Source organism: Cyclopterus lumpus, chromosome 24 (genome assembly GCF_009769545.1).
Source record: "Cyclopterus lumpus isolate fCycLum1 chromosome 24, fCycLum1.pri, whole genome shotgun sequence".
Classification (NCBI taxonomy): domain Eukaryota; kingdom Metazoa; phylum Chordata; class Actinopteri; order Perciformes; family Cyclopteridae; genus Cyclopterus; species Cyclopterus lumpus.
This window is the reverse complement of record NC_046989.1, coordinates 20,008,154-20,024,579: the sequence shown is the minus strand read 5'-3', so window position 1 is coordinate 20,024,579 and position 16,426 is coordinate 20,008,154. Positions and strand designations below refer to the sequence as shown.

At 44.2% G+C, this 16,426-nt stretch overlaps 1 protein-coding gene across 1 annotated transcript in view; it reads left to right on the top strand.

Annotated features, from left to right (window-relative positions):
- LOC117727272 (neurexin-3b) overlaps positions 1-16,426 on the top strand; it is a 195,761-nt gene that overhangs the window by 154,900 nt on the left and 24,435 nt on the right. Inside the window, exons 13-14 of the mRNA XM_034527479.1 lie at positions 1,859-2,030; positions 13,284-13,594. Of these exons, the coding sequence (XP_034383370.1) occupies positions 1,859-2,030; positions 13,284-13,594 (483 nt within the window). The remainder of the gene's footprint in view (positions 1-1,858; positions 2,031-13,283; positions 13,595-16,426) is intronic.

The following is a 16,426-nucleotide window of genomic DNA, read 5'->3' as shown; positions in this document are numbered from 1 at the left end:
TGCTGTAAGTTTTAATGACAACTACTTAAATTAAGAGGCCATTTACAACCTCTCTGACAGACACGTTAAGTGCGCATTCAGATATTCTGCTCGCCTGGCTCCCACTCTGAGCCCGACCCGGGCTTTTAGGAGATGGCTTTCTTGTGTCTTTGGTGACGTTCTTTTTCCATTATTAGTCGAGCTGGAGATTGTTGGAACTGCTCTGTCGTTCCTTGCATTACGGTCTCAAGCACCGTATCTCTTGTTACGAATAGACAACGGGCATTTTAAATGTGAGGCATTGAATACAGTGCAGGTCCTCAGACCGCCTCGGCAGTGTGAGGTACTGGAGGAAACTACAGTCAGTGCAGGCAGTCATTTTACTGAAACAACTTTCTTTTTCCTTAACAACTTTAAGAGGGGTCACCTTTCTGCTGGATGCACTGTACCTTATATTAGGACGAGAATGCACCCCACCCCCCAACCCCCCCACGCTCTGCACTTGCTGAAAGACAAATACAGGGCCCTAATTTAGATGAATAAAAAGAGAGCTGTCTGCTCTCTCCCAAGGTGTTCTAGGTGCTCTATTGAAGGACTAGAAATGTACGAACTAACTTGATTTAAAGGTTAATGTTTGTTATGGACTCATATGTATTTACTTTTTTATGAATACAGCAGAAATGTTTTTAGAGTAAGAGTAAACTAACTCAGCAAAATGTCTTGCCGGAGAACAAAATCTGAGGTCATGCCGGCACCAAAGAAATGACACGTTAATTTATTACTGTACACTGCAGGTATAGTAGCGTTGTAGTATCACATGGAGGATATTTAAGAGTGTAAAAGCATGAGGGACTGAGTAAAGTATAGGTTGGCCTTATTAAGTGCTTTCCTGCAGTATTAAGAGCCTGTAACATTCAATAGAGGTCAGCAGGTGTCTCATTTAAGTTGAAACCATCCAGCAACGCTTCAGAGCCAGCGAGCACTGGTCAATTCTACTCCACTATCAAGGTCTGCAATGTAGCAGTTAGCCATGCAGGGCCAGTCTCAGCTGATCAGTTAACAATGTGTCTGCTCCCGGTGTCAGTCTGCTTAATTTTGGTTTCGTTTTGAGAAACGGCTCCTCTGCGCCGGGCTTCTAAAGTAGCTCATTATACTGAGAGATTCCCTATGGGGGATTTAACACACGACACAGAAAACACAGCCTTTCCCCTTCGCCGCTCGCTCAAGCCGCTCTAAAACCTTTTGCATGTCGCGCCTACATGCCCGTGAATATGCAAGCAGCCACAATAAAACACGCTGGCAGCTCATGGAAATGAGTGGGGTCGAGGGGAGAGGAGTCATGAGATGATGTGGAGGAATGGCGATTTATGGACACGGTAAAACGGGTTTAGCATTAGGAGCTGAACAAAACATATGGAATTCATACAGTTTGTAAGGACCACAGCAGTAAGAAAAGGCGTCTCTCCTGCCTGTTTTGCAGTGACAGGCTGCAACGAGCATTAGTCATCATTACAATCTCTGCTGGCAGCCTATTTTCCTCACATTACAGTGGTATAATGAAGCGTAGCGCTGGCGTCCCCAGGTTCTCTTGAGTAGTTCACCATTAGCACCAGCCGAGGGCATTCATCCCAGTAGATTTAATAAACGTTTTACAGTTAGTTTATTGTATAATTCATTTGTTACTGCACAACAATAGGTGGCATATTGGCACAGTAGCGGTTCACATTTTCTTTAGCTTAGCGACAGATGTGACGCATTGAGAAGTCGAGTTCTCTGCGTTTGATGTCAAATGCCCATTCAATAAAGTATTCAGATGTTTTGACCATTGAGTGCTGGAATCAGACCAATAACTGCTTTCTTCTCTTTGTGTCTCTTCCAGGAACAAGGCAAAGTGTGTGTGACATTCAACATTGGGACAGTAGACATCAGCGTTAAGGAGACAACAACGGCGATAAACGACGGCAAATACCATTTGGTCCGATTCACCAGGAACGGGGGTAACGCCACCTTGCAGGTGGACAACTGGCCGGTCAATGAACACTTCCCCACAGGTACCGCCCCTCTTATTCCTCTGTCTGATGGATTTCTGCTAAAGTTAGGAGTCAAATTATCATTGCAAAACCACTGGACACCATCTATTTGTTTGAGCATAGGGCATCACCAAGAATAAAAAAAGCGATTCACTCCCTCAACTCAGAAGACCAAGAGGCATGCAGCAGCTCTAGCTGGCTGTAGCCTCACCCTGCCTCAAACCCTTTCTCTACTCTCATGCCCTCACACCTGACTCCCCAGGAGAGGCCGCGGCCCTTTGTCTTGCGAGAGGCATTAACTGTGCAGCATCTGGCTGTGCAGCATTTATTTCAGGGAAGGGACTGAAAGGCATGGAGAGGCATTTGGTGGCTGGGCAAGCAAAGGATTGGATAGAGGCAGAACCAAGGGTGGCCTGTTGGCCAGATAAAGACGCTGCCTGCCTGTATCTCTCATTGGCAGGTCAGCTGAAGCAGCACAGCAGCAGAATACAAATAGGGTCATCAGACACAGCCCGCTCCATGTGGAGGCTCAGGCACTTGGAACAGAGATGTGCCGCTCAGCTAACTAGGTGAGAGAGGGAACGAAGGGGAGAAAAACACATCTCCTGCTTCTACATAACAGACCATTAGATTGAGTTGGCTCTGCGAGTCTTTGACTGTGTCTCCAAACCAATGTAGACACGTTCGGTGTCTACATTGCCAGCCAGCTTAACAGAGCCCCCCTTTGTTTACTTGTTCCTTATTACCCCTCTTTAATTTCACTCCGTCAAACTGAGCTGACGCACAGGGTAGCAACATGGGCGCAAAGTGGCAGTTGAGGGGAGGAGAAGTTGGGCTAACAGATGATGATATAAAACTTCATTGATCTCTGAGGTGAAATTGTACCGTGCCAGCGAGACGTAATTGGACAGAAACAGATGTAGAATAATATTGAAGATTCAATAGTGCTATATTGCCAGATGTGGAGCTAATGTGAACAGAATTGTATCCAGAAATACAACCACGCATCACTAGTTGTTGTTTTTTTCAAACTTTGAAAACAAACTGTGCAAAGAAACGCTGACTCTACCCAGTGGTAAGGAGCAAACAAATAGGAGTTGATCCCTTTCACTTCCCAGCCCGATGTCTCAGCAGCCCTACAGCACGCTCCTAGTTGCCTGCCATCACCGAGGACAGGGCAGCCTCCTCTCCTGGCCTGACCTGGCACGCTGTTTTGGTTTGGTTCAATGCCAGCGCAGGTGATGCTAATCTCTTCTGTCTCTGGCTTTCTTTTGCCGTCGGCTGTCTCTCGCTTTTTCTTTTTTTTGACCAGATAAAGTTAGATGGGTTTCATAACGGCATTTCAGCACACACTAATACTGGAAAATACTGAGAAACTCCATAACATGTGGCACACAACATGCACAGCAGTGACTTCTCCTCCACATACTCATTGGAGGAATCAAACTCTCATCAGACCAACCATTGTTGCACAGAGATAGTTCGTGTCACGCTGCTATAGAGCCGAGCCCTGTATTAGACAATAACTCAACTGTTTTCCATCCTTCATTGTCAGTAATTTCAGTCCTACCATTTTCAAATTATCCGAAAGTGCCGTCTGCATCGGAGCGCAATGGTTGTTTTCTCAACCTTCTGTCAATACGTCGATATATATGATCCAAAGCCAGCGTCCATTCAGATGCCTCTCAGTTTTAGCAATGCACAACAGAAAGAGCTCTGGCTTTTTAGATTCCTTCCAAGTGGTTCCATTGAGGTTTCTTCCCTTTTCTGTCCGCCTGCCATTGTCTTGGAATGGAGTTGAGGTTAGGGGATCGAATGCGTGGTCATTTATTTTTCTCTTCTGCACGGGTAATTTGCAGGACACTCAGTGAAAGCAATTCAAGGATGATTGATTTTCTTTCCCGCCCTCCCTCCCTTGTAAAGGCGTTGTCTTCTCACGAGTAATTACATGTTAGGGTGCAGACTCATCGACTGCTTTCTCGCACTTCTAATGCTTAACTTGAAGGCAGCAGCCGCCACAAAGCTCTCAGGTGGTTCAATAAACAGTTACCGGATCTGGGCATGCCCTCTTTCAGTGGTGAGAACAAAGGTGCTGGTGGATTGCTTGTCATTCAAAGCTTAAACAGCAGTGTTTGCAAAGTTGGACCCCCAAAGTATAGAGTCCTTTAAATGGCAGCAGGAGGTTTAGAGAGCATGACCTGCTTGTAATTACTAATAGAGCGATATTGGGTCAGTTTTAAACACATTTCCTTATTCTTGGGAATGCTCACCTTATCAAAATGTGGGCCTTGTTTTTGTAGTATTGTCTGGCTTTCCACACAGTTTTAATAACATTATACTCACTAACTTATTTACTGACTAAACTATAAAGATTTGTCAGATGATGCAAAAAGCACGAGCACTCGAACGATCAAATAAGTTTTCAACAAAACTCTTAGTTTAAATTATTTGTAAAAGAGAAGTGTGTGTGCTCACTTTCAATCTTCAAATTATGTATTTTAGATAATCAAGCTAAACGCGGTTTTATTGTATTACAGTTTCCAATTTGAAAATAAATTGGAATATAAATCCATTTGGATCCATTTAAATAAATCCATTTGAAATTAAAAAAAACAATATGGAACAAAAACCCTGTGAGACTGTTGAAGAGATAACATTACTACGTAGTCACTGAAGGTGTTATCACAATGCTTACTGTACGTCTCAGGAGCAAGTCAGTTTGATACCATCTTCACATAACCACGTCACCAATGTGCCAATTTAATTCAATTCAATTCAGATTATTTTTTTATAGCCCAAAATCACAAATTACAAACTCCCCTCAGAGGGCTTTACAATCTGTACACATACGACATCCCTGTCCCAGGACCTCACATCGGATCAGGAAACACTCCCAAGAAATAGAAAAAACCCTTTCATGGTGAAAAAAGTATTTTTATTATAGTGGTTGTAGTGGATTATATTAAAAGGTGTTCTAGTATTGTGACCACCCCTTTACAAACAGAACAAGTGGTTTCTCTGTCAGACGTACAAGGTCGCTGTGTTCCCAGATCTCAGCAATTACTTTGAGTTGTTATCATAACTGACAGAAATGGTGGCTAAAACTACAAAGGACCCAATTTGTAATAAACCAGAATTATCCTTTGAGAAAAAAGGGATTGAGGGTTCAAAGTACATAAAAGGCCTACGGTAGGATGTCGCTCCCACTCGGCCTACAAGACATCTGCTTAGGTCACATCTATGCTCCACATGTCTACAGTGATTATCACAAACACCTTTTACACATAATAACTGTACATTTGACTATTGACTATTAAGAAATAAGACAGAGAAAACTCCTGCACTCCAGTCCCATTCTCCTCTTCAACAATAGAACCACACTCATCCCATACTGCATCATTTGTGTGGGCGTTCAGTGTGTGTGTGTGTGTGTGAGTTGACTGCTTTGTTTCTCCCTTTCTCTAATTACCCCCCCCCCCCCCCCCCTCCCTTCTCTAACTATGCCTTTACATATCGCCATTCTTTTTTTGTCCTCAAATTCCTTTTTATCCCTGTTTCTTATCCTTTCTCCATGCAGCTCTCCTACAATCGTGTGTACGTTTGTGACAGCCCATATTACTGCAGGGCTTGTCTCTGTTTCGTGAGAGGATTCCAATGTCCTTATATAACACTCTAATTCCTTGTACTCTTTGATTTTGGATTACATTATCTTTTTGCACGAGTTAGAATCTTTGCATCTTTAAATCAGTAGACCGAGCCAGGCGGAGGTTGTGCTTCACACTTTGGCCTAACTACTCTGTGTGTAGGTGTGTGTGTGTGTGTGTTCCATTTGAACAGACACATATGCACTCAAACACAAAAAAAGACCTTCATCCATGCTCTGATGCTCACAATGTCACGATTCCCACAGCCTGAAACGGGCTGAGTGAGGAGCACCGTTTCAAGATATCTGCAGATCTTTGTCTTGAAATCCAGACAAAACAATTCCTCGGGAATGAGATAAATCCCAACGCGTTCGCGAGGCCAAACATGATTAGCCGTATCTGAGACACGATCTCTGTCGCTCTCAGAACTCAGGCTAAGCTGAGCGTGGAAGCCGCCAGTCTAATTCATCCATTCAGAGCGGCCCGATAAATGATGAGTTTACTCCCGGCTTTGGCTGATGTCTGAGAGAGAATGGAAGGAAAATGGAGGGGAAGCAAGCGGTAGAAACACAGGAACCTGGGTGAATCGAGACGAAATGAAGCCACGGAGGCAATGCAGAGGCATTTAATGGAGTAGATGAGAATGAGTTGACAGAGGGGAGACGGATAGACATATAAATGGGTAGAGTACAAGAGAAAAGGAATAAAGTGAGTGAAAAAGTAGATTAATGATACCATAATTGTGGCTGTAGCTGAAGAGTTCTGGCTGAGACGAAGACGAGCGAAGACAGAGAATAGCAGCGAGCTGATGAAGGAGAGAAGGATAGCTGGATGGATAGTGGGCTGAGGAGGAAGAGAGAATAGACAGAAAGACGGGTAGATGGATGGAGAGCCAGAGAGAGAGCGGGGGGAGAGACACAGATAAAAGTCAGGTGTCGATTGGAAGGGAGGTGGGTGGTGCAGGATATTCATGACCAGGGGCTGCAGCAGCTAGCTGTGGAGTTGAGCTGTGCTGATGGCTTTTGGACAGGGCCACAGTGTATCAAATGTACTCATCATCCCCAAATAGAGAGAATGCCAGGAGCCTGTCACAGTAGCCATTTTCACAGTTTTGATGCGCTCTCAGCAGCGGCCTGTGATGGAGCCCCAGTGAGATTAGTCTGGCAAGCAAACTGAAAAGAGCGACCAGCAGATGACTGTCGCCGTGCCAGTGTTTGTGGGGACTGAATCGCTGCCACCCAACGGGAAACATTTACACTTTGTTTTGGCTGGGACAAAAATAAATGGTGAAGGCGTGCATTAGATACGCACAAACTATTTATAAACATAGAAAACTGCACCAAATTATGAAATATTCACAGGATTAAATGGTGTGTATTCAGCAACTCAGCTGTGCAACAAAATGTGAAATATGCATGAAATGTTGTGAAATACAGTATGCTACAGATTACATGAAAGGCTGTGCCAAAGTGTTTTGCACATGTAGAACAAAATACAGTATGCTGTACAGTATGAATCATGTATTTTCAGTGTGATTGCCATCTCATCTGTGTTTTGTATTTCTTACCAACATTAAATATTCATAAATAAACAAACTCATTTCGGGAGCAAAAACACCCGTAGGTATATTATTTCTTAATAGTAGTGCGTTCACATACTCAGCGAGTCGGCTTCATCAGGACTGTGGTCATTAAAACATCTGTGCCTGAGATTCATAACAAAGCGACAATGTTTTCATACAAGACACTCAAGTTATCAGTATTTTTGAAAGTGTGAAGTGGAACAGTATGTGGGATCCTACCATAGATATTCTAGATTAGACTAAAAATGGGAAAACATCAAACTCATAATGCTGCTAAATTGCACTTTGCTTTTTTTTTTTTTTTTTTACTGAGAGGTTAATAAAACATATTTGAGGAAAAATGTGTGCACTCTGCTTCGACAACAACAACCCAACAAGGTAGAGAGATAAAAAAAAAAAAAAAAAAGAACAATAGTGCTTTTATTGGCAAGGTCATCCATTCTGGAGTCACCTTTAGAAATTGGATATCAAATTGACAAACTGGAGACATTTTTCTCATTAGTTGGACAATTAGCTTGTGGTGTATTCATTACGGGGGGGGACTGTCACCTCATTAATCATCCAGAACAATGTAAGAGCTATACCTGAGTCCATTAGCAATGCAGGGCAAGCGTACACCCCGTTCGCTCAGCCTCTCAGAGTCCTATGTTGATATCCTCCCTCCCCTGTTATTCCCACCCCGGTCCATCCCTTCCCCCAATCCCCCAAAGTGCTCACCTCTCCGTCTGTCCTCCGGTTCCACATGCAATCGTCATGTCTCCTCGTCCAGAGGGGAGTGTATTTGGCTTTCCCTCGAAACCTGCTCCAGATCAAAGGAATGGGGAGGCAGCCCTGCCAGTAGCTGATTAACCTGCTGGCAGGTGGCACACTCAGTCCTTTAGCTCCTCCAGCTTCCTTGCAGCCATATCCGCTCTCCTTCCCAGCTGGTTATAAACCGAGCTCTTGGCTGGCTTTCCATGAAAGGTAGAGGAACGATACAAAGACAGAATTGAGAGGAGGGGAAAACAGAGACAAGCGTATGGGTTTATCTAACTACTTTGCAGCATGCGTGCCTTAATGACTGGTTTCATGTAATTATGTAAATATACATATACATCAGCAGAGGAGAACGTTTTGAAATGTGCAACAAATAACCCAAACAAGACAGAAGATGCCCGAAAATATTTACAGGTAGAAGGACGAGTATGATATCGTAGCCAGAAATGGTCACACCACCCTTAGATCCCATGAGAGTGTGTGTGCATGATGTTGTCGATAGATATCTGAGAGAATTCTAGCAGCCAGACAACACATCTGAGCCTAAGATATTTCCTAAGCCTAAGGTTCCTGAACGCATCACTCTCTCTCTCTTCCGGTAAGCGTATTGCATCACTTCCGGTTGCCAGCTTATGATAACGGTACATGCAACAAGTGTAGTTCATTTGCTAGGTTGGAGGCAGTTCTAAGTGGGTTAGATGCACGGCTCCGCACCATCGAAGCTCAGACAGTTACGTTAGTAACTTTTGCTCTGGCCCTCTCCCCAATCTGATCAATGATGACATGTATAGCCGCATGTCGTCATTCAACCGCTGGTTGTCCAGGTGGTGCCCAGCAAACAATGTGGGCTACATAGATAACTGGCAGACTTTCTGGGGAAAGCCCGATCTGATGAGTCGAGACGGCATTCATCCCACTTGGGATGGAGCGCGTCTCATTTCTGCAAACATGGCCAAGTTGATTAACGGACTTAATCCATGACCCAGAGTTCAGATCAGGAAGCTGAAGCAGAGTTGTAGTCTTCCACCCTTCTCTTCACTTCCATCTGAGCTGTTACCCAGGAAACACTCCATAAACTTTCATTGCTATGCAGATGATACTCAATTATATCTATCGATCAAACCAGAGGAGACCGACCAGCTCGCTAAAATTCAAGAATGTCTTAAAGTTATTTTACTGGGCCCTGAACACCTCAGAGATCAATTATCTGGTGATGTGGTTTCTGTAGATGGCATTGCCCTGGCATCCAACACCACTGTGAAGAATCTCGGCGTTATCTTTGACCGAGACTTGTCCTTTAACTCACACGTGAAGCAAATCTCAAGGATTGCATTTTTTCATCTACGTAACATTTCAAAAATCAGGCACATCTTGTCCCAAAAAGATGCAGAAAAGCTGGTTCACGCGTTTGTTACTTCCAGACTAGATTACTGCAACTCCTTATTATCAGGCTGCTCTAATAAGTCTCTTAAATCCCTCCAGTTGATCCAGAATGCTGCAGCTCGTGTACTCACAAAAACTAAGAAAAGAGATCACATGACTCCTGTATTAGCTGCTCTGCACTGGCTCCCTGTAAAATCAAGAATCACATTTAAAATTCTTCTCCTCACCTACAAAGCCTTGATTGGTGATGCACCATCATATCTTAAGGAGCCTGTAGTACCATATTGCCCCACTAGAGAGCTGCGCTCACTAAATGCGGTGCTACTTGTGGTTCCTAGAGTCCTAAAAAGTAGGATGGGAGCCAGAGCCTTCACTTATCAAGCTCCTCTTTTATGGAACCAGCTTCCACTTTCAGTCCGGGAGGCAGACACAGTCACCTCATTTAAGAATAGACTTAAGACTTTCCTGTTTGATAGTGCTTATAGTTAGGGCTGAATCAGGTTTGCCCTGGTCCAGCCCCTTGATATGCTGCTATAGGCTTATAGGCTGCTGGGGGATGTTTTAGGATACACTGAGCACCTATCTCATCTTCTCTCTCTCCTTATGGATGAATTTACATCTCTCCATTGCACCTTATTAACTCTGCTTCCTCCCCGGAGTCGTTGTGACTTCACGTCTCATAGGGTCCATTGGACCTGGAGGTGTCTGATGCCTGGTGAACCGGCCTCCCGCGTTGGCCCTGCTGATGCGCCCCGCCCCCCCTCCTCTCTACCTCCTTCTGTTTCATGCATTCATACATTGTCATATTCATGTAATTTGTTTATGGAACTTTGTAATGCTGTTCATTCTGTACACATGACATCTATTGCTTCTGTCCATCCGGGGAGAGGGATCCTCCTCTGTTGCTCTCCTGAAGGTTTCTTCCCTTTTTTCCCTGTCAAAGGTTATTTTTGGGGTGTTTTTCCTGATTCGATGTGAGGTCAAAGGTCAGGGATGTCGTATGTGTACAGATTGTAAAGCCCTCTGAGGCAAATTTGTAATTTGTGATATTGGGCTATACAAAATAAACTGAACTGAATTGAATTGAATCAGAATGATAAAGCCTTGCCCTTTCACTTATGTTATAAACGATGGCGTACCGCCGCCTTTTCTTTCCTCCAAATACCTTCCCACCTGAGCGACATTGCGGTGCCTTTCATGCCTTTCATACCTCAACCTCGTCTTTGAAGACAGAACTAAACCTCTCAATTCTCAGCATCCGCAGACTTGTGGCATCCTTCAGTGGGAATGCCTCTGTGATTGTCAGACAAAATATTGCATCCACAATAGGAAATTGAATCATGCCAGAAATAAGACTAAGTAGACACTCGACATTCCCTGTAAAAGGTGGCCTATTATCCTTAATTCCCGTGTACCTGGAACACGTTTGCTGCAGTCTCAGAGTGGAATGAGGGAGCTGGGGTGCTTCTTTTTTTTTTTTTACCTCCCACCATGTCAGTAATGGTCTCATTTGTATGCATTGTCCTCCTCAAATCTGTGACACCGTGGGACTTCCCTCCCAAGAGGTCTGCAGTACTTCAAATGACCACATCCTCCTCCATCGTTGCCCCCCTGCCCCTTCAAACCCACCGGAGCGCCTTCCTTCCAAATATAAAGCCAATATATTTTCTTGGCCCTTCAAATGTAAAAGCAGGTGGTGTCCAGTGGGAGAATTAGTGCACATTAATTACCTCCAATTTGCTTCAGAGAAAGACAGTTAATGCGTGTCTCCCTTTTTAACCACTTGATAACAGTCCTGCTGTCTTTATTATGTAATATGATGAACGTATAATAACGACTGTATTGTAGACTGTGATGTTTTTCTGTGTTTTGACCTTTTATTACAGGCTGTTTGTCTTGACTGCTATGGATGATGTGTTGTGCTTTTAATCCATGAATGTTTTGTTACATTTTGGTGTGGAGTGTGCTATATAAATATGAATTTTAAACATTTAAACTAAAGCTACTTGAAAAAAAAAAATCATCATAAAGCTGTTATAAATATTTCTAAACAAAGATAAAACTCATTCTAAACCACTGTATAAATGTGTGATGTCTGTTGCTGTTGCCAACTGTTTCAAGCTGTTTGTTAAACTTTCAAACTTTAAAGGCAACAGCGACATTGAGCGCTATCAAATGGCAAATAAGAAAATCCCGTTCAAATATACCCGGCCAGTAGAAGATTTTCTTCAGGAGAAAGGTAAATCTTCATCAAACTTCCAGAATGTTTCTCTTTATTTTCTGTCATTTCATTGGCTTGTTCCCTTTTAACCTCTGAGAATGAATAACCACCCTTTAAACCCTTTAATACAACAAGTAAAAACAGAGCGTTCTTTGTTACTTTCTGTTCTTTCCATGTTTTTATTTGGATTTGTTTCCCCTTTTTGTCATTGTCATGTTTTTAAACGTTTTGTTGAACCATGCTGTCCAGTTAAAGGGACTGGGAAGCACTTCTATAAACAGTGCAGCAACGAGATCAGGTACTCCTAATCGATTGTGACTAGCAGACGGCATTATCTATGCTGCAACACTAGGCCGACTGCTTTGAGAGCAAAAGGAACTCCCTTGGCTCAAATCCTCTGCAATGTCAGTGAGCATCTCCTCCAGAAAAGTCTCCAATCAGCAGGTGCTCTCCCTGCTGTAATGTATCTGATTGTAGTGCTACACATCACACACGCTGAAACGCTCACTAGTTTGGTGATGGAGAGCTAATTGGAGCCTTTTTGACGGCAAAGCACCACGGTGAGCCCGCCATGGTGAGCCCGCCACGGTGAGCCCCGCCACGGTGAGCCCCGCCACGGTGAGCCCCGCCACGGTGAGCCCCGCCACGGTGAGCCCGCCACGGTGAGCCCCGCCACGGTGAGCCCCGCCACGGTGAGCCCGCCACGGTGAGCCCCGCCACGGTGAGCCCCGCCACGGTGAGCCCCGCCACGGTGAGCCCGCCATGGTGATGACGTTGTGCTTTTCAATCACTGAGATGATCCGATCAGCACCTCGGTGATGTTTCAAACAGTAGTGGAGGAGGAAAAGGTCTGCTCCGCCCTCTTTCCTCAACATAATATCATTATAAACTGCATTTAAAGTCCATTGCACCTAAACATCCTAACCTGATTATAAAGTCCCTTTAACAAGCGCTAAAACAGACAGGTCTGAAGAACCCCATTACTGCTGATGCATGACTCCACACATGCTGTTTCATTTTCCCGTGACATGATCGTCCTCCCCGTCATTCCATGCCCAGTGTATTATGTATTATAATTGTGCAAATGCCGCAAATATAACGAGCCGGCGGTGCTTTCTGTATGCAAATTACACAAATGAGATTTTTAATTATGATTCCTGTATTGCAAAAGTTTGGTTGTTTTTTCATTTCATAATTAATGCATGAGCACTGTGTTATGATATTTAGGCTTCTTCGCCATGACATGTACTGATTGTGTATTGCTCATACTTTATCATAATATGCCAAACCCAGTATACATAATTATTCATAATTTTATCGCATGAGTCCACTGTTTTGTCCTGAGAATATTATGAGTGCCTGTGGAACTTGTTCCAGCTCATTTTTGTAATATTTTTCTTCACACCTGCATGTCTTATGTGATAAAGTGTGTGTGGTTTCCAGCATTAGGTCTTTCAGGGGCATTGGTGTTGGTGTTGATACCATATTTACTTTGCCATTACAGATCGTACCTCCATCCACACTCATTTACTACTTTTAACAGACATGTTTAGTCCTTGTTGAAAGTTTCTGTCAATGCAATCCCTCAGTGTAATTCCTCATAAAGGCATGCCAGCATTAGAGCTTTTTTAGCTATGATTTTTGCGTTGTGAACATATTAATATTGGCTCCACTCCCTCCTGCTCCAGGCCGGCAGCTGACCATCTTCAACACCCAGGCCACAATCTCCATCGGTGGAAACGACCGTAAGCGGCCCTACCAGGGCCAGCTCTCCGGCCTCTACTACAACGGCCTCAAGGTCCTCAACATGGCCGCCGAGGGCCACGTCAACATCAAGGTGAACGGCAGCGTGCGGCTGGTGGGCGACGTTCCGGTCAGCAGGGGCGCGGCGCGCACCACTACCTCGGTGCCGCCGGAGATGTCCACCACCTTCATCGAGACCACCACCACCCTCTCCACGACGACCACCCGCAAACAGCGCTCACCGCCCACCATTCAGGTAAGGCAGAAAGTGCGTGTGTGTGGGGGGGGGGGGGGATGTGTGTGCAGTGAGTCGTTGCGTGTTCCTATTCAATGCTCAGCTTCGTGAGTCATTTATATTGTTACACACACATCTCTGAAAGCCCGGCTTGTAGAACACTTCAGTCAACAATAGGCTACATTTGATCTTAAATGTATCTAAAAGGGATAGTACAACATTTCCATGTCAGGAGTTAGATGAGAACATTGATAGCACTCTCATATGTGTTTGATATGAAGCTACATCCAGCAGCTGGTTGGCTTAGCCTAGCAGAAAGGCTGGAATCAGAGGGAAAGAACTAGCCTCTGTCTGAAGATAAGCGATATGATAGCCGTTTCTCCATGTTTCCAATCTTAAGCTAAGCTAACCAGCCGATGTCTCCAGCTTCATAGTTACTGTATTAATGTGAGCGTGGTATTAATCTTCCAATTTAACTCAGGCTTTACAAGAAAGCAAATAAGCGCATTACCAAAAATGTCAAATTATTCCCATAAATGCATTGTTTACCAATCAGAGTGTACAGAGTGCCTTATCGGAGGCATGGATACCCACTGTGGAACACAACGTGAGTCTGTGGGCCAGTGTTTTGTTGTCTTGATAATCAGGATGGAAAATATGACAAAGTGAAAAGTCCTCCACTATGTTGTGTGTTTTTATGATTTTTTGTGACTGTGTGTGGGTGGACTGGAGCCGCGTGTTTTCTTTTCCTCTGCTTGATCAGTCAAGGTCAGGATACAATATTTCTCGTCCTATCGAGGATCGGAGTGCTGCTGTTCATTGAGGTGTGCAAAGCCGCTCCCTTTCTCTACATTTCTCTCTTTCTCTGTCCATATGTATCTGTTGTTCACCCCGTCCAGCCTAACAAAGGCCTTTCTCCACTGCGTCCTGAGTCCAAGCCAATGAATGTCACCGCCGTGCCAAGAAAGTAATCACGCCGAGCAGTAGTTTGACACCCAGAGGACAAATTGAACCATTCGTTGTTCATATTAAAGCAATAACTCTCCCTCAAGGGGTGAGACAGGGTTGAGGGAGAGCTTGGTTGGTGGACGGACGACAGACACTGTTATCAGCGTCTTCACCTCCACAACAGATTGCCTGGCGTGCAGTGATGATAGCCCCTTGTGTGTGACGCGTATGTCTCTATCAGTCCAGGCATGGGGAGGCCGGCCTGTTGGAAGCTCCCTAAATACTGTGATTTGGAGAGATCGGACAAAGAAAGCCAGGCAGGCCATATCCATTCTGTCTATGTGTAGCAGCAGTAATCTGGGGCGATGAAGGCTGAGCCGAGATGCATTACACACCGCCAACTCCGGCACCATCAACAAGGGCCTATCAGATAAGAAAAAGTGTGGCATCACTGGGCATTTTGTGTCATAAGCTATTAATATCAAAGGAATTCAATAAGGTTGTGCGTGCTATGAAAGAGCTTTTATACAAAGTATTCTCCTTTTTTCAAGGTGAAATTATGAAGCTGTACCTCTTTTGTCGATACCCAGGATGCGGCTGTTAGATGCCAAATTAACTTGCACTTTGGTAACTTAACAATAACAATTACATTTTTTTTTACCCTTCTTAACTTTTGTATTCCTTCTGAGAGCCGTCTTCATTCTTCTTCCATAAGCTCCCCGTCGCAGAGGCTGCTTTGATTCACGCCGCCGTGTCCCCGAATTTCATTTGCCAAGGCCTTTAATTTTACAGTTCCCCAGTCGGCTGTCAAATAGCGTGCGTGGCCTGAGATGTCAGGAGACGACCTGTACCAGGCTGGCAGATTGCTCCACCCCTCAGGGTAGGATAGGGGAGCGGAGGGAGTCGAGCTATCATTAGTGATGTACTGCGGTGTTTGAAGAGGGTTATAGGAATCTGACAGAGCTAGACGCAAGCGTTTTAGGAGTAGTGTATGTGTGTGTGTGTGTGTGTGTGTGTGTGTGTGCCTGCATGTAGACCAAAACGTGTGTGTTTTGGTATCTTCTCGCACATCTATTCTTGGTCCACTTCACCAACACAGCTGTTTCTTTTCCAGAAGTGAGAGGCGATGAATCCCTCGCCGTCTCAGGATCAACAGAGAGACAGAGAGGTGTGGAGTGGAGAGAACCAATCTCACGCTTAATTAATGATAGCTCCGCAGGGACCAGCAGACAGACTCTCTCTCTCTGGCACTAGTGCACTGTGTAGGTCAGGTGGTCCACTTGGGGCCAAAGACCAGGGTAGACAAGAACAAGATTGCTATGTGTTTGTCACTTCACTACTCAAAGACCAGGTGAATCAAGTTGACTTCTTTTTTAGTTTTTCTTTTTTCATTTTGTATCTTAAAATAAATATTCAAGGAAGTTATCGATTCATTGAAAATGTTTTTAGATATTTTTAAACATTGAATGCCTTTTTTACGGACTTTAACTGATCAGCAGCTCACATGCATATACATATGATGCAAAAATAATAAGCCCTCCTAATTCATGTTGGTAGGAATACATACAAGAGGACGACAGTGCAAAGCCTGCAGGTAAAATAAGTAAGATGGCTAGCACAGATACATTCTAAACAAGTTCTTATGGTAATTCTAAATCCCTTTGTTCATAATTCTACCTGCAGACAAAGTAAAATACAATGTAACAGCAAGCAGTTTGGATATAATCAGCTGAATCTTTCAGTCGTTGTACTGAGATATCTTGCTGTCTATTTTCCTATAAAACAAAGTCCATTCTGCTGTATATAAGCTGTATATAAGATGTTGTGAAATCCTATTGTAACTGGTCTGAGATCTGGCATTAGATATGTCAGCGAGCTGAAGATTGAACCCGAGTCATCGTTCTG